Genomic DNA, 18,728 nt, shown 5'->3' with positions numbered 1-18,728 from the left:
CTGACCTTTTCTGCTATTGCAAATAAGGGAAACCATGGGACCTATGTTTCTTTGAGCCTGGCTTACTTCACTTAATATAATTTTTTCCAAGTCTTTCCATTTCCTAACAAATGGGGCAATGTCATTCTTTCTGATGGAGGCATAGAATTCCATTGTGTATATATACCACATTTTCTTGATCCATTCATCTACTGAGGGGCATCTGGATTGGTTCCATCTCTTAGCTATGGTAAATAATGCTGCAATAAATATAGTTGTGCTGGTAGCTTTAGTGTGGTCTTGTTTGTGATCATTTGGGTAAATGCCCAAAAGTGGGATTGCTGGGTCATAGGGGAGCTCTATGTGGAGTCTTTTGAGGAACCTCCATACTGCTTTCCAAAGTGGTTGAACAAGTTGACACTCCCACCAACAATGCAGTAGGGTTCTCTTCTGGCCACATCCCCTCCAGCATCTGTTGTTATTAGAGTTCTTAATTCTAGCCATTCTAACTGGGGTGAGGTGGTATCTCAATGTGGTTTGGATTTGCATTTCTTTTATGGCTAAAGAGGTTGAGCATTTCTTCATGTGTCTATTGGCCATCCTTCTTTCCTCTTCAGAGCAGTTTCTCTTTAAGTGTTAAGCCCACTTATTTATTGGGCAGTTGTTTCTTTGAAGATTTGTTGTTGCCCTCCCTCTTCTTATTATATAGGACATACATTGGATTCTTGTCTGTGTTTTCCCCTTCTTCTCTGCACTCCTCCCCCTTTCCGCTTGGCCCCACCTCATTCCTTTCAAGAACCACTTCCTGGTGTTTTATTTTGCTGAACTTTGGTTTGTCTTTGTAAGTAGTTACAGTATTTGAGATCTCCCTTGAATACATTTTTAATCAATAATGTTCTCACCCGTTTATTGTGACTTGTTTCAGTATACATTTGTTTTTACTCATCTTTCTAAAGACTTAGGGGGAGCATCTTTAAGAACTGGAGTCTTGTTTTTCTTCTGAAATTTTTAGCAGTTACCCCTACTCTTTATTTTATATTTTAGGAATTCATATGAATTTTCCCAGACGATTTTATATCTTGTATCTCTTGTATCTAATTCTCTACACTGCATTCTAAGTAGTTTCTTCAGATCTTTCTTCAAGCCTCTAATTCTATTTTCAGCAGTCCCAGATATAATGTTTAACCTACCTGCAGGACTTGTGTGTATGTGTGTGTGAGAGAGAGAGAGACAGACAGACAGACAGACAGACAGACAGACAAAGACAGACAGACAGACAGGCAGGGAGACAGACAGACAAAGACAGACAGACAGACAGACAGACAAAGACACACAGACAGACAGACAGACAGAGTGACAGAGAAAGAGAAGGTGACAGAGACAGAGACAGACGGAGACAGAGAGGGAACTCACTAGCTTGGACCGTGATTTTCCTATTTATGCTTCAGGCCTTAGCTGGAATGACCAGTGCATGACACCACATTCACCTTGTGGCAGTCTTATGCACCTACTTTGTGATTCTGCAACTGTGATCCTCCTAATCTCAGTTTTTGCTATTGGGATAACAGGAATTGGTTGATATGTGGTATCACAAAGCCTTTTCCTGGGTTAGCCTTGATCTGGGTCTTTCCTTCTCAATCTCACTCTTCCTAGTAGCCAGAGCTACAAATGTGAGCCACTGGCCTTTGCCCTAAAGGATTTTCTTAAGTTGAAAATTCTATGTTACAAATGTAGAATTTTCATTTGTTTTTTGACTCATACTACTCTACTACTGAGGTATACCACTAACCCCTAAATTATCCTTTGGATAAAGCTTTTTAGATTATACTTTCTCTAGGCACTTAGAAGGAAATTTCACATTCCTGAATCTACTTTCTCCACTCTGAAATTCTTCATGTGTTTGGTTCATGAGATCTTCCTAAGTTAGAAATTTTACCTTTAGCCAGAATACCATTTATTATAGAAACTTCTCTAAAAAATTCCATGCTTAGTTTTGCTCAGTTGGTTCTGACTCTTTTGTTTTTCCCTAAATCTCTCAGTGTGGGATTCATAAACTTTATGAGGAACTTGACTTCCAACTCCAGCAGCCTTCCTTGTTCTAACAAGTTTGAATGTATTGAAGTTGTCTCTATTTTGAGTTGTACATTTTTCCATTTATTAAGACCTTGACTGTCTGATGTGGTTTTTCTCTCTCACAAATATGAGGTTCTAGTTCAGGGCTTTAACCATCTCATGAGATTCCTAGGCCTTACAGCCTATGTCAGGTGCAAATTCTAAACTATCCCTCTCTCCACATTCTGTCTTCAACCTCTGCCCAGTGGCTCTCAGGGAATCCCTGGTTTTCTGTCCCTTTCCTCTGAATTTGATCAAGTGGTGATCATTTCTTAAACTACAATAAATTTTTCCAGTGAAAATTTGAGCAGGCAATGTTATCCTCAGAAATCACAGACAAAGACCTTCAGAAAGCTTTGTTAGGATCTCTCAGATGCTGCTGCTGTGCTGAGAAAGATGGCACACATGGACTTGAGGCCTTTATTTGTGACAGCATTGTGTCCATGACAAATGAATCTTCTCACTGAAGTGATGCTGTTCAAGTTCATGCTTTCTCACTTATTACTTCAAAGTGTCTGATGGAGCCAATACCTGATTAACTACTGCAAAACCGCTGCTTGGATCACATCTGATATAACGAAAGGAAATCAATGGAAATGCAGAACCATACCAAAGTCAGCACAACCATAGGATCAGTTGACATCAAGACATTTTAGACATATTCTATATAAAGGACTTTTATTTCCCATTATTTTTATTTCATAGTCTGCCTTGAACAAAATTAGTCTATGAAGCACTTTATATTGATGGCACATAGCAACAGCCATGACACCTAAGGCCTGATTCCTGATTCCAAGTTCTACACTCCAGCTGGATATATAGAAAGTATAATGGTCATTTCTTAGCTATTTTCTTTTGTTTAATGGACACATCTTTCTATTAAATGTTCAGGTAATTTTTTTTTGGTCAGTCATGGGGTTTGAACTCTGGGCCTGGGCGCTGTCCCTCAGCTCTTCAACTCAAGTCAAGTGCTCTACCACTTGAACCACAGTGCCACTTCAATCAGGTAATTTTTTAAGCAAGGTGTTGCTGCTGGAATGTCTGTAGGTTGGGCTCATTTTTCCCTCTGGTTGAACCAAGGTCTCATATATGCTAAGAACGTGCTTTGCAAATAGCTACATCCCCAATCCAGTTTGAGCTACTTTAGTGCCTAATACAAATTGCTAACAGAAACAAAAGTTGCTCTGCACCATTTCAGCAATTTGGATTAAGAGTAGCAGTTTATTCAGAAGATAAAGAAGAGGAGGGAAATAAGTGAAAATAAGAAATACAATTATACATTGTGAAATACAGTTAGGAAGATTTCTCTTTTTTTCATTTAGAATGTGATGAAGGAAAGAATAGACAATAAGACAACTAGAATTTGAAGTCACAGTCACAGGAGGCCTTGGAATTCTGTCCTCAACACTCATAATAGTGAGATAGAGAAATGAGGGTTTTCATGACCTTTTCCCACCCCCAAGGTCGTGATAATCAACTAAGATTTAGGTCAGGAAACAAGGGCTGTGTTCATTTCAAGGTACACTCAGTTTTATTTCCATGCTTGTTTTGACAACAGACATTTGTTCCATTTTAAAGAAAGGAACAATTTGCACATAACTGGGAATTTTGTATTTGCTTAGATATTACTTTATCTCGGAAGACTAGATACATGTGGAAAACTATTGAGCAGAGCAGTGTGGAACACACACAGCACACATGCACATGCATGATTGTGTACGCGCACACACACACACACACACATACACACACACACCTCAAAGCGCACACCAGCTATCTGGGCTCATGTTGATGTATGAGCCATGTTCACTCACCACTTTACATCACCAACTTCATTGTTGTTTGACAATATCAGGGAAGCCACAACTTTTACAAGTAATCTGTAGGTCTTTTCCAGGAGAACTGGTTGTATTTACTCTGTTATTTTTGTATATCTTATCCATCCAAAATGTACAAAACTGTGTTATCACTTTAATTAGATTTCCTTTTTGGCTTGTTTGCTTTTAATATGTCATTGATGTTTTTCTCCCAAGTGTTGTTCTCTGAATCCCAGGGTTGTTTTTTATAAACAAGTTTAGTGGGATTTTTTTTTTCAAAAGTAATGACCTTTAGGAATATGTGCCCACCTTATAATGAAACTATATTGAGTGTTCACAGTAAGTGTTCCAACAAGAATTTCAAATGTTTAATAACTATGATAAGTATTGCCTATTCCAGTGGACATTAAGTTACAGATATTATCTATATACTACCTAAGGATATATCTTAATCCTGAGAAGTGTGTTTTTCCTCTTTTATAAAGGAGTCAGCTGATTTAGAGGAGTTCAATTATTTGTTCTCAGTCTCAGAAAGCTAATAAATAATTGGAAGCTCAAACTCTAGTTCTCTAAGAATGCAGCTCTTATGTCAAACAACACTGATCAAGCTTATCCAAGGCTACCCCTCACTGAATGCAGAAGGGCCAGAGATACCAGCATGCATGCATTCACTGGCCTTTCACTACATCAGACCATGGGTCTTGCAGCTGGTCAGACTTAGAATCAAATCCAGGATCTACCAGTTACTAAAGAGATGTTATTGATCGGGTTACTTACATTACAATTTCAGCTTCCTAATCTGAAAAACTAGGAGACAATTATAATAAAATAGTTAACATGTATTGAACACTTACCATTAACCTCAAAATATCCTCTGGTGCAAATGCTATCCCTTTCTACAGGCAACAAGATTAGTTGAAGGGAAAGTAAGGAAACTTGATTAAGATAGGACAATTAAGAGATAGGCAAAGCTGGAGCTAAACCTCTGTCTATTAAACTTCAGATTCTCATCTTGCTAACCAGCATTTTTCCCTGACTGTCTCTCAACTGTCTCTGAGGACTGAGAGGGATCTGGCAGCAAAATTATTTAGCACTGTGCCCAGTCTATGGCATGAGCCTAATGAACCACACTCCTTAATATTACTATTCTCCTTGGAACTTAGTCAAGAGCATAAATACTTATAACAAGTGGCAGAAAGTATATGACATTTGAGAGATACCCAAAAAGGCTGTCAAAGGGTTCTGCTGAGGTAGAGATGACATCTGTAAACAACAGAACGGTTCCTAAAAGAGGAGACTCAAAAAAAATCACAAAAATCACCATTGTCCAGGACTTTGGCAGACAGTGATGAGAGCCTAATATATTTAGAAGGAACAGCAGAGAGGTGACAACACCTTCCCCCTAGCCACACATGCATGGCTTGAACACACAGGCAGAATCATGGCATCTACTTGGAGACAGAAATGTACTATTCAGTGGGAAGAAGTGGATGAAATGAGAAAGACGGAGCACCCAAGCCTCCCGAGGGAGGCCTTCAGCCTTCTGAATTTCAAGATCTTCTTAAACATGGAGCAGGCTGGAGAGTTGGAGTTCCAGCCAGGAGGGAACCTAGGCTAGCTCATGTGCTGAGAAGACAAACCTGGCAAGGATTGAGGCAGAGAGTGGCTGAGGGCGTGGGCAGGGCAGAGTGTCTTGAGTCACCAGATGCCACTGTGCCAGCTCTCAGGTGAGTGTGCCTTCTCCTACAGAGTACATTCCTGGGCAACACTTTGATCTGAGATTGCTTTGTGAGCTGTGAGGTGTGTAGAGCAACACCACCCTCTACAGGCACAGAGGAACTGGGTGAAAAGATCTGGAAGCCAAAGAACCAAGTGTGCAGAGAATCTTGAGATGGCAGCTGAGGCTGAGCTGTTGAGGCCTCATTCCTAACCGTAGCTCCTGGAGAGGACAGAGCCAGTACCTTGTATCTTTTTTTTATTGTAAAGATACTATACAGAGGGTTACAGTTACATGAGTGAGGTAATGAGTACACTTCCTCTTGAACATTGTTACCCCCTCCATTGTTTTTCCCCTACCATCCCCTCCTTCCCTTCCCCGAGGTTCTTTTTTTTTTATTGTGATTAAGTGATTACATAATTTCCGGAAATTCACAGTATTGTGGAATAATGATGCTCATTTAAAGTCACAAGTTCATTCTAACTTTCCTGGAGCAAATTGTCTATCACAGTGTGTAACATATAATGGTGTTCACATGTTATATACCATATATGCAGCACCTTGTATCCAAAGGATACTAGATAGTTTTACTGAACCATCTTGGTTTCTGAATGTGGGCTTGATTTAAAACAAACACAATGAATTCCAAAGGACATAATGTCAGTGGGTTAGACTTGTCTTAGAGGCTTCACATTTTCACATTCCTAGTCCCATTAGGAAGGAATGTGGAAGTCATCTTTAGGGTTCAACGTCTCCACTTAGCAGAAAAGAATGTCATAGCGAAGAGGTCCCACAAAATTTAACAAATGGGTAGTTCCATTGGAACTCTGTCATTAGAGTGTTAACTTATTGTACAGATTTTTTTTAAGGTTTCTATTTTTTCCCCTAAAGTGATCCATCATCTTTTACTGTTTTTTCTTCAAAGTGCATATTGGGTCAAGGACAGGACTGGGAATCGAAGGAAGAAGGTTTTCACTGAGTTGTACCATACAGGAGATGTCTACTGTATGGATGTCTCATTACTTCTCCCAGGGCCCACCTGAGTCAAGTGTGTTCCTGTTAAGATAGCACAGCAAGAGGACAGAGTCCTCCTTATCATTGCGTCCTGAGGAAAAGCTAGAGTTTGTTTTCATCCTATAGTCTCTTCTTAGTCTGCGGCCCCACCTGTCCACAGACACTTGACACTGTTTGGCCCCACCCTGAGAACAGTATGCATATCTTCCTCTGCAAGCTGGAGCAGGGAATTTCTGTGTTTGATTCACAGCAAAGGTTATTTTACATGTTCTAGTGAAAAGAAACTTCCTTGATCTACAAATCACTTGGGGATGCATTATCATCTAGATCATATGGAGAGCCCTGGCCTTGGGTCTATCTGGTTCACATTCTACCTGGGACTCTTAAGAGCTGTGTGCCCTTCAACAAGTGACTTATGTTTTCTTAAGTGCCATTCCATACAGATGGGGATTCATTAAAATAATGCAAATAATGCCTTCATGCATTCTCGGTGCTCACAAATGGTAACTCCACACACTATTGCTTCATCTTGATTTGTTAAAGGATTTAATATTTCAACCATATTTTTTGTGCCATTTTAAAGTTCTAGAGGTGCCATTCTTTCCAGAAAGATGTGAGGCTTAATGAACATTGTCTTTTAGATAATAAATTCTGCCAGAGTCAGGTATAACTGCAACCCTAGCTATTTAGAAGGCTGAGATCTAGAAGAACAAGTTTCAAAGCTAGCAGAAAAGATTCAGAGACTCCATCTGTAAAATAACCAGCAAAATCCTAGATTGAAGGTGAAGCTCAGATAGTAGAGAACCAGCTGAGCAAATATACCAAACAAGTAAGAGGCCTTTCTTAAGTTTAACCTAAATACTGAAAAAAATGCTTAATCAGATTTCAATCAAGGTGACTTACATTTTAATTCTGAGACATAAAATGATAAAAACCTATCAGATGTTAAGGTAAGGTTCGACTCAACAATATATACTCTTTGTCATTGTATAATCACCGTCACAATCTTCTTGAAATGTTTCTTTGGGAGCTGCAGGTGCTGCCCACAGTCTAAAACATCCGTCAGATTTAGTTTGGGCAGAGAAGTGTTTATACAAGGATATTCAGAGGGCTTATCCTTGGAATTGTTAGGAAATTAACTGTTCTGGAATTTGTATGCTGGACTTGTCATTGACCGATTGAACAATTAGGAGAAATTTTGTACAGAATCTGGAAAACACAGTCCTGAATATGCTACTGACGAGATCTGTGCTAAAGGTTTGAGCAGGAATGTGGACTCACCCAGATTAGCAGTGCCAGACTCTGACAAATTACATTTCAACACTGCCAGTTCATCTTGGCTTCTGCTTCTATCTGATGTCATGCAGCCATGATGTAAGCTAGAAAGAGTGATATTTTGCAACAAAGAGATTCTGCTAACCCTTCCCCTTAGTGTGGGTTGTGGGATATCAATATTTATATCACACACAGAAAGCACGTTACATTTTGTAATGCAGAGAAGTTAGATGACTTACTCATAGCCATCTCATCCATGAATTGTCCTTCATCAAAAGCTTAAATTGCTGATGTTTGTCTTGTTATTTTCTTAAGACATTTTTTTCAATTAAATATAATGAATGGAAATTTTATTGACGTCACCAAAGTGGATATGTCAAATTGAAAGGATTAGATCTACATTATGCCAGGAAAAAGATGAACTCTATTATAATTTCATTCTCTTTATATAAAGATGGCTACAAACAAAACTAGTTTGGGGCGATAAAGGATACAATGACAAACTATCGTGATTCCTTTTTTGTAAATGTACAGGTATAGGTATGGTTGAGATAATAATGTTTGCACTCCCCACCACACACTTTATATTCCAAAATGCTAAATAATGAGGCCCTCATTGATATGGATGACCTAATAATATACTCTCAAAGAACTGAAGGACAGACATAAGTTAGAAATAATAAGGGAATGAAGTTGGGCAGCTCATACCTGTATCCTAGTTACTTGGGAGGCTGAGATCTGAGAATCTCATTTTGAAGCTAGTCCAGGCAGTAAAGTCCTGGAGCTTCTTATCTCCAATTAACCACCAAAAAGTCAGAAGTGGAGCTGTGGCTCAAATGGTAGAGCACTAACCTTGAGCACAAAAGCTCAGGAACAGTGCCTAGGCTTTGAGTTCAAGCCCCCAGGATCAGTACACACACATACACACACACACACACACACACACACACCACACACACACACACACACACACACACACACACACAGAAATGAAAGAAATAGATAAATTTAAGTCAAAGATGCCAGCACAAGTTGTTATTTCCTTCCTAAATGATCTACCAAACTTACTGATCCATGATTGATAACTGGAAGTGTAGTTTGGGGAATGGGCTTCATTGGAAGGCTCTTTACAAGATCTTATTACATCCAAGAAAAAAAAATAGAAGATGAAACAATTCTCAGATCATCTTATATTTGTGCGTTTCTTCCTTTAATGTCTTGATATGTATATAAATATCTGTAGGTGTGCTTCTAGCTCTCTAAGAAGGCCAAAGATACTTTCCTGCAAAATTAACCCCAAAGGTATATGATCATAGATCACTTCATATGATAGACCATATACAGATGTCAGTCATATGCCATCCTCTTAAAGTTTCTGCATTGTCTCCCTGCGTAGATTTTATATTGTTAAGAAATACTATTCTACAGGTTACAAAATGAGTCTGTATTAGTATTTGTTTTGGTTAACATTTTGGTTTAGCAGCTTTGGAATTCAAATTCTCTGCTGTTCTAATTTTACTTCCTTGTGTGTTGGAAACTAGCAAGCTTTTACAGACTGCAATGTCTCTCTTTGTTTACATCACACCTCCTCAGACTATAGGACTGATTCCTCCTTCCTTTTTATCTGGAGGCAGTTCTTAAGTAATTCCAGACAGGTCTTTATTGTTTCTTTCTGGACTCTCCCCAGCATTTTTTATATCTTTTTGAAATGCTCAGGAAGCTCATAGCTTTCTAGGTGCGGTTGCTGGAGTCATTGGGAGGAGCCTTCACTCCCCAGCCTTGGGGATGATGTAACCATGGCATCATGTGTGAAGACAGGCGCGGAAAGTGCTGACATGCAGCTCAGCTGCATCACATTCCTCCTGAATCAAAACCAAACCAAGCCGGGGAAATACCTTCTCCTCAAAGGAAAGTTGAATGTAAAGTTTTATTTTGTGTTTTGGTTTTGGTTTTTGTTTTTGGAGCGAGTGGACAGCTGTAACTTAGTGTAACTCAAAACCTTATTCCTAGATGGCTACTAAAGAATATTCAAATCTCACTCTCTTAATGAATCTCATCATCAAAATTGTTTTGCTTATCTACATCACAAGAAAAAAAAAGTCCATCATTGTAGATTGAATCTACAAAGTAAAACCATAGCTGTTGTTATTCTTTCATTTTATTTTGCATTTCCTTTAAAAATAAATTATTATCTTACAAACTGAGCACTAAAATATACACCTAAGATAATATCCAGTGGTGTGTCTCAGGGTGAGAGGCACAATTGGAATGGTTGAAGCATTATCTCACCTGCAGTGCAGATGTGAAAGAGTTGTTTCTTCCCTCAGCTAAAATTCAGAGGTATGAAAGCCTTATAGAGAAAGGGCAGCGAAGGCCTAGAGAAATTAAAGGACCTGCATGCACTATTCAGATTCCATGGCAGAAGCAGAATTAAAAAAGGAAGAACCTGGATTCCTCAAGAGTTATATCTACCCTTGCTGCATTGTTGTGCATCACCAAATTTTCAAAAATGGTGGAGCTTGCACATGATGTTTCTATAGCGAGTTTTTCAAGTTGGGTTTTGGGACCATTTGTAGACTTTCAGTCACTGAGAGAATTCTAGGATTTCAATCCAAATGGATGGTCACCAGAAAATTCCATTGGTAAACAGAGGACATGGTAAACAAAAACAGTGAGGAAAAGTGAGTCCAACCCAGTTTCATAATCCACACAGAAGCAGAAATCCTCTGCCTACTCTGGATGTGAGATCCAGATGGTGTTCAGTCTTCAGAAACAGTTTAGCTCATTGCAGATGTCACGTGGAAAGGTTGCACGGTACTCTCAGAAGCTGGGTATAATTTGTGTTTGCTTTGGACATTCCATTTTTTTTTCAAGTGCTATACACTTATTTCACCTTAAAAAGTGGACATTAGATTCTATTAACAACCATGGAAAAAGAGAATGCTTGGGATCAGGCCCATCAAGTGAAGAGCCAGAGGTCTTTTTAGGCAATTTAAAATTCCAGGTAGTGGGCCATGAAAAACCCAAGTAGACATCACTTGGAGATTATCAGCTAAAAATTGTTTGAATAAAAACCCTCATCGGACATGGTCAGAAACATGAAACACAGTCTTTCTGCAGTGATAACAAGCACACAACAACCCATGAACTTGACTTCTAGCTTGTTCATTTGGCTTCATGGCCCACAAATGGCAAAGTCTAAAGATTAATGTCGAATTTTATCTTCTCATTTTGATGTAATCCCAGCTTCAATTACTTTCAAGTCTCCTCAGCTTGGCACTTTATGTTGTTTCATTTGAAGATTTCAATTTGGACCCCACTGATTCTTCTTTTTCTTTTTCCTTTCTTTCTCTTTCTTCCTTCCTTCCTTCCTTTCCTTTCTTTCTTTTTTTCCTTTTCCTTTCTTCTTTCTTTTTACAGATGACGCAAAAATGACTTGATGAAAACACCTTACAAGGCCTCACAGTGGTTTCCCTCCAGAACAGATGTTGTAAGGTGATTTCAGTTTTAGGCACCTAAAAGAGAGTATTGGTTTCCATATGATTGCTGTTTGTACTGACGCTTGTGGAGTACTTATAAAGCTACTGCTGAAGGATTTGCTTTTGGTGCCTATGCAGTCCCCTTCACCACAAGAGGACCTATCCCCTGTGGCTGTGAGCCCTGAGCCGGTGCACAGCAGAATCCTGTTTCAGAGCAGCTTGCCAGGAGATTCCTGAAAGATTGCAAGTCTTTGCCTCCTACCCTATCAGGAGCATCTTGTGGCTCAGGAATCAATAATATGAATACCAGAGCTGCATCTTATTCCTCCTTGGGACAGGTTTACGATGCCATTCACACACCAGATCATCCTGTGGACTAAGGCTGAAGCTACACTTTCACTAAACAGCTTCTGTTGCTCTATCTGCTATCCTTTACTGCAGGGATATTTAGGGACCCTAAATATCAGCAGGTTCCTCCTCCTCTTCCTCCTCCTCACTATTATTCTTGATGTCTTAGACAAACATGAAACCAAGAGAATATAGATTGGACTTGCCCTAAGACATATTCATTAAGCAAATAAACTTTTCTATTTGGGACGTATAGTTTCAGTTTTGGAATTACAGTAATCCTAGCGACTCAGTAGGTTGAGATCTGAGGACTATAGTTTGAAGCCAGCCCAGGCAGGAAAGTCTATGAGATTCTTATCTCCAATTAACTACCGTATAGCCAGAAATAGAACAATTGTTTGAATAGTAGAACACGAACAATAAAACTAAGGGACAATGCCGAGGCCCTGAATTCAGGCCCCAGCATTACACACACACACACACACACACACACACATACAACTAAGTAAAATGCAGCATGGGGAATGTAAACTAAATATATAAAATAAATACATCTCACATTCTTACCTTCTTCTATTTATATAAATTGAAGAAAAAAATCACAGGTGAAGCAAAGCAAGAAGTATGACTATCTACAGATGTAATTAATACTTAATTGTAAATCACATTTATCATTTTATGTTGTAAAAGGTAGAATTATCTTCTAAGCCTCAATTTGAAGTCTGAGGACAAAATGTCCCATCTTTATTGTATGTATTCACTAATTTAATACTTGTTAATTTTTTGTTGTTGTTGTTGATCATGGGGCTTGAACTCTGGGCCTTGGGACAGTCCCTGAATTCTTCAGCTCAAGGTGAGTGCTACCAATTGAGCCACAAAGCCACTTCCAGTTTTCTGGTAGTTTATTGGAAATAAAGAGTCTCACGGACTTTTCTGCCTGGGCTGGCTTTGAACTGTGATCCTCAGATATCAGCCTCCTGAGTAGCTAGGATTTCAGGCGTGAGCCACCGGCACCAAGCTTTGTTAACTTTTTTTATTCAGCAAATATTAGTCAGTTCTATTGTATGCTAGGCAGAGAATTGGACACTTAATGCATAGAGTGAACAAGATCTGCTCAGTCCCTACACCCTTGGGATCTTCTGTCCTTCCCATGTGTGTGTGTGTGTAGATATATGTGTATGTACACGTGACTGTATATGTATATATGTACATATATCATGATACAGATAGATATAAATATGTGTGTGCATGTGACTGTGTGTATATAATGCATGTATATGTATATATATGTGTGTGTGTGTATATATATATAAATATATATATTTATCTGCCTGTATTTGAGCTTGAACTCTGGGCTTCATTCTTGCTCAGCTCGCAGCTTGATAGCTCATGGCTGGCACTCTGCCTTCAGTCTGACACTTTTTTCTGGTTATTTTGGAGATGGAATCTCTCAGATTTTTCTCCATGAGCTGGATTTGAACTATGATTCACCAGATCTCAGCGTCTTGAGTAGGTAGGATTACAGGCATAAATCCAGCTCATTTATAATTTTTGTTTAGGCAGATACAAATGGACAGAAGGGAAATCATAAATATATCCTATCATATTCTAACTGAAGGTAAAATTTTACCTCTTGTTTGAGTTTATGACTAAAAGCACCAAATGTTATGAAGAAACTTCCCAGATTTACATACTTTTTTACATTAAAAATTTATGCATGTCAATGCATATGGCCTGGCACATGATTAGGGCTCAATAAATATCTGTCAAATGAAGTGACTTCATGTTTTGTCTTTTCCATACCTCTTTCTTATGTAGCAGTAAAACATAGCGAGAAAACTACTTAATATTAATCCAACGCCAATCCCAATTGGAATGTATTTTTCATAAGAATCCACAGCATATGAAGTTAAGGTCAAATGCTCACACCTTTCTCCAGTATAACCAGTAAAACATCTTGAAAAAGAGAAAATAATATATAATTTTACAGTTTGTGGTGACAAAAATACAAAGACATGACATATTTCAAAGAATAAAAGGAAGCATTTTTAATTAAAGAAATAAATACCAAATCAAAACCAAGCAGCTAAAGATAAGAAGTAGATATGAAGGCATGAACTTTACATCAGTCATTTACTTAAGACCTCACATTTGTCCCTCATTGGTAGACAGGGAAGGTGGTATGCTAAACAAATCAATGGCTATAAGAATAATATCTTAGTTGCTCTAGACGTTTATATTCCTAAAGATTTTGTTTTGTTTGGACTGTTTCCTTTCATCTGACAAACAATCCTGAGAAAATTCAGAATCCCCTTTGCAAGTTACAAGTGTAGATTCCTGGGTGTAAGGCAGCCATAATATACAAGGCACCTATGTGAAAATGGAACTAGGAAAATTGAGGGGATGGGTGGGGTTGGGAGAGATGGAAGAGAACTGGGAAAATGGGGTGACGCTGACCAAGATGCAGTGTACTCATAAGCTGACATTTGAATTTAAAACACTTTGTATAACTACTTAAAGGTAATTTAATTTTTAAAAAATGTATAGATGCTGATTCAGCAGTTCTGGGATAGAGCATAAATTCTTCATTTCCAACAAGTGTTAGGTCTCACACTTGCTGCAAATCTTGAAGCCATATTTTTCAGCAATGTGGCTTCAGTAGTTTAGAAATCACTCCTTAGAAACTGAAGTACAAAGAAATTTGGCAATTCATGTTCAGGTCAAGCACCATGTTTACTGGGTAAGAATGAAGAGTATACGAATGTACTGAGTGCACATCACCTCCTCATTCCTGTCTTGAAGTCTTGGAAAGTTCTTTGCTATTACCTGCAGATGGCTTTCTCTAGCTCATGGTGGAAAGCGCACACTCCATTGATGCAGTAACTATTGTGGTCTTCCAGACAGGGGTGTGAAAACTTCAAGGCTATAAGCCCTTCTACATAGTCAGCTAGGAAAAGAAGATTCAGTATTAACAGATGATAAATTTTCAACACATACATATATACCTGTTATGCATTCATCCTTTTAACTTTTGGTTTCTTTGGTGTGTTGATTCTACTCACAGGGTTGCATGAATATTGCCTAGATATATTGTTAAGGTGGATTGAGAATTGTTCCATTCTTTAGAAGTATAGAGATATAGGGGTGAGGGAGAGAGGGAGAAAAATGAAGAAGAGGGGTAACAAGTTTGACAAGAAATGTCCTCACTACCTTATGTAACTGTAACTCCTCTGTATATCACCTTGACAATAAAAGTAAAATAAAAAATAATAAAATTTATGTTACAATAAAAAAAGAAAGAAAGACAAAAGTATAGAGACAACACGCTTGCCAAAAGGTGGCAGCACTGGTTTGAGTCTTCAAAGGTTATTTTGAACAATGCTTTCCTGTGGTATACCTGAATGTTCAAAAACATGGAAGATTTCATACAATCTTCACATTTTCCACCTGTACATTGAGAAAGTAGAACACAGAACATTTGATCTACACAGAGGGAAAGATGACAAGAATTTCTCTTTATGTAAAGGGTGCTAACTGAAAAGGGGACCTCATCCCAAACTGACTTCAGAAGAGTTACTATGATGACCTGTACTGGAAACCCCAAGTAAGTTATGGCTCAAGAGAATATAGTTAGTGATGATAACTTCGAATAGTACCTGTTTTATGTCATTAAATATTGTCAAAGGCAAGGGATTTGGAATTGAGGAAATCCAAGTTTTTATTTCTAGCTCTAACACCAAGCAATGTGATCACAACTGAACACAATTTTATAGTCAGGTGTCCAGAAACCCCCCGATGACAGATTCTTTTCAAGAAAGTATATTTAGGCAAAACAGTCATGTCTCAGGATGCCTTCCCTAAATCTGATAGGCTAGCCACATATTTGGACTGGGAACGACTCAGATCATCCCCCAAATACAGAACTGATTCCTTTTCACATACTCCAGCAATTTTAATATTTTTTCAAGCAGACTTAGTAGACTTTTCTTTTGTCAGTGCCATGAATCTATCTCCTCATTACAAGTTATCAGGTTATGATGATATACTCTTGTATATTTGCCTCCGTGAGATTAAGAGACTCTCCTGCTTGTTGGTTTTTAGAAAAGCAAACAAAATAAACTTCTTCTTGTATGAAAAATACTAAATCTTTTGGTATTTTTGGTAGCAATAAGATGCTCTTTTGTGTCACTTCACTTTGAAAACACCTAATATTATCTAAAAATTCACAATCACTTTATTGAATGCAGTATCATGAACATAATTTATTATTTTGCAATTGGTGCTGAGGTATGTAGAAATTCTCACCATAAATTCTTCTTTTGAGATTCTGGGGATTAAACCCAGGGCCTTGAGCCTTGTAATTCCTCACTGAGCTATATTCTCAGCTGCCAGTTTCTTTTAAGTTCAAGACAAACAAAGCAGGTTTATTTTACCAAGCTTAAAACAGGAGTTGATAGAAAATATGAAAATTGAAAGAAGCATTTTCAAAGAAAGAATATAAACAGATTTGTTCTCCTAAGAATATTCGTTACACTTGATAAGAAATGTTCTAAGATATTACATTCATATTTTAACTGAAATAAAAAAGCAAAAGGAGAAACTAAAGTTCTTTATCAAAAAAAGCAAAGGGAAAATATAGAGATGAGATAATCAATCCTTTTACTCATTCCTATAATTTTTTTGCTAGTAGCTCACCATTCAGGAATTTTAAAAAATGAGACTAGAAAAAAATGTAGTAATGACATCACTCACCAGAAAGAAGTCACATTACTTTACTTTTCCTAGGATATTATTGATCTTATTTTAATAAAACAGCTCAAAGGCCCAGATGGCATTAAGTTGACTAAAAGTTATTCTGAAACTCACACTACTTTCATTTTACAAAATAGTATCTGAAAAGTCAAGTGAGTAAAATATTTTCGAATGATTGTTTAAAATTATCAATGACATGAAGATGTTGCATGTTTTTAAATGAAATGTTTGACTGATCATCTTTTATTTGCTGTGTTCTGAGAGAGCAGATTTCTCCAGGATCCTATCAGGGGCCATTCTGTGATTTGCATGAGATCTAAAACCATTTGGTTACAGATCTCCAGGGCTATGAGACTTCTCAAGGTCACTTCTAGTTCAAACATACTGCTGATGTGCCACAGCAGCCAGAAGCCACTGTAATAAGAGTAATGAGATCAAAAAGAAAACATCTCATCATCATCAACAACAAAAATTGGCTTTAAGTGGTTAGGAAACTCAGTGCAAGTTAAAACAGCAACAAAAGCCCCTGAGGACCAAGCAAGGAGAAAAGGATACTTACTTCCAAAGACAGACAAGGGAAAGTGCTTCAGCTTAGAGCCATAGCTACCAATCACAGGCTAAAATGAAATGTCTTCATTAAGAATGCCAAAACAGTCATGTACCCATGGCAGGCTGAGATCTGAAGAGCACAATATGAAGCCAGCCAGAGCAAGAGAGTCTGTGAGACTCTTGTCCTCAATAAACTACCAGACAGCTGGAAATGAAGCTATGGCTCAAGTGATATACTTAAGAAAAAAAAAAGAATAGAGAAGCTCAGGGACAGCATTCAGCATTCAGGGTCAAGTTCACGCCTCAGGACTGGCACAAAACAAAATACAACAAAACAAAAAGAATGTCAAAATTGCTCGTAGCCACACAGGACATGCATGAGTTATTATTGGAAGTAAGGAAGAAAGTGTGGAATATTTTACATACAAAACAGGAGGTGAAGACAGATTTTTTTTAACTTTCCTTTTTTTCATTTCCTTCTTTTGAAGAAGGCAGTTCTTGGCTGACACATTTATCTGTCACTTCAACCTAACAGCATCTTGTTAAATGAGTTGATTATCCAATAAAACATAAAATGAAAAATTTTCCAGTGCTGCTTTCCAAATTTGCAATGCAAATTCCTCTCAAAGGCTTTAAAGAAGTTACTTGGAAAAGAAGGATGGAAGCAAAATACCTTCAGTTTGGTTAGCTGTCCAGTTACTCTGCTGGACTATACTGTCAGGTGTCACGACCACTCTTGCATCTTCTGTCAGTGCTGTCATTGCTGTGGCAGGGGAAAAGCATCTTTTCAGAGGTGAATCTCCTTCCACGTGTAAACCACAAATCCAACATTATTCTTATTCTCTTATTCGTATTTTCTATTCTGTTTTTCATTGATTACATTTGGAAATCCAGAACCTGATCAGAGACCATTTACAAACTGTTTCTCAACTATTCCATGACTACATTTCATAGGAAATACAAACACATTAATTCTAAATAGAAAGTTTCAAGTTGGTAATGAAATGTATAAAGTATTTTAAGTTTTAATTCATTGATAAAATAAGAAACATTTAAATAGTCATATTTTTGTTTTTTATTATCTTTAAGTAGCTGTACAAAGAAGTTGTCATTTAGCAAAGCAATTTATGAATACAATGCATCTTGATCACAAACACGTGTGCATTTATATATTAAGTCAATCACTAGGACATTGTACTGAAGTATAATAGCTAAATGTTCATCTGCTACAATCCAATTGCAAGTCTTTTAGAGCTCTCCAGGAGAAAGAAGAAAGAAAGAGAGAAAGAGAGAGAGAGAAAGAGAGAAAGAGGGAGAGAGGGAGGGAGGGAGGAAGGAAGGAAGGAAGAAAGAAAGAGAAAGAGAGAGAAAAAAAGAGAGAAAGAGAGAGGAAGATAATCCAAACATAGGAAGAAGGGAACATACAATCTGTAAAAGAAATAAACAAAAAACAAAAAACACACAAACACACATACACACACACATACACAAAACCCTAAATTAATCCAGGTTCCTTGCTCTGATCTTTGTCAGAAGCAAATATTAGAAGTGAATGTCTGGTTCAAAGAAATAAATCCCTGCAATTTAGAGCGATACAGCTTTAACAAAACAAAAGAGAATTTACCTACCTTTAAATAAAAGACAGATTAATACTGGAACTGGCAAAGCCATCTCCTGCCCTTGGTC

General features: G+C 37.8%; 1 protein-coding gene across 5 annotated transcripts; it reads right to left on the bottom strand.

Annotated features, from left to right (window-relative positions):
* Positions 1-11,374: 11,374 nt before the first annotated feature.
* Epgn (epithelial mitogen) lies at positions 11,375-18,728 on the bottom strand. 5 transcript variants are annotated; one of them, XM_013020170.1, is made up of 5 exons: positions 18,671-18,728; positions 17,716-17,805; positions 14,568-14,688; positions 13,545-13,697; positions 11,375-11,429 (listed from the first exon to the last, which is right to left on the bottom strand). In XM_013020170.1, the coding sequence occupies exons 1-5, from the start codon at positions 18,711-18,713 to the stop codon at positions 11,375-11,377; spliced, it is 462 nt and encodes a 153-aa protein (XP_012875624.1). In that variant the 5' UTR covers positions 18,714-18,728. The 5 variants fall into 5 exon arrangements, with proteins under 5 accessions (XP_012875624.1, XP_012875620.1, XP_012875621.1 ...); XM_013020166.1 differs by having other exon boundaries at positions 13,671-13,697; positions 18,671-18,713; XM_013020167.1 differs by having other exon boundaries at positions 13,671-13,697; positions 17,743-17,805; positions 18,671-18,713.

The sequence above is a fragment of the Dipodomys ordii genome, unplaced genomic scaffold (genome assembly GCF_000151885.1).
Source record: "Dipodomys ordii isolate 6190 unplaced genomic scaffold, Dord_2.0 Scaffold49, whole genome shotgun sequence".
Classification (NCBI taxonomy): Eukaryota; Metazoa; Chordata; class Mammalia; order Rodentia; family Heteromyidae; genus Dipodomys; species Dipodomys ordii.
The sequence above is the reverse complement of the archived record's forward strand: the minus strand, read 5'-3'. Positions and strand labels throughout refer to the sequence as shown.

Excerpts from the sequence above, each read along its gene's own strand:
- Epgn (XM_013020170.1), bottom strand. The coding sequence starts at position 18,713 with ATGGCTTTGCCAGTTCCAGTATTAATCTGTCTTTTATTTAAAG. Across the intron at positions 14,689-17,715 it reads GACAGCTAACCAAACTGAAG|CTGACTATGTAGAAGGGCTT; the intron begins GTATTTTGCTTC and ends TTCTTTTCCTAG. Across the intron at positions 11,430-13,544 it reads TACTGCTACATAAGAAAGAG|GTGCCTAAAACTGAAATCAC; the intron begins GTATGGAAAAGA and ends ACTCTCTTTTAG.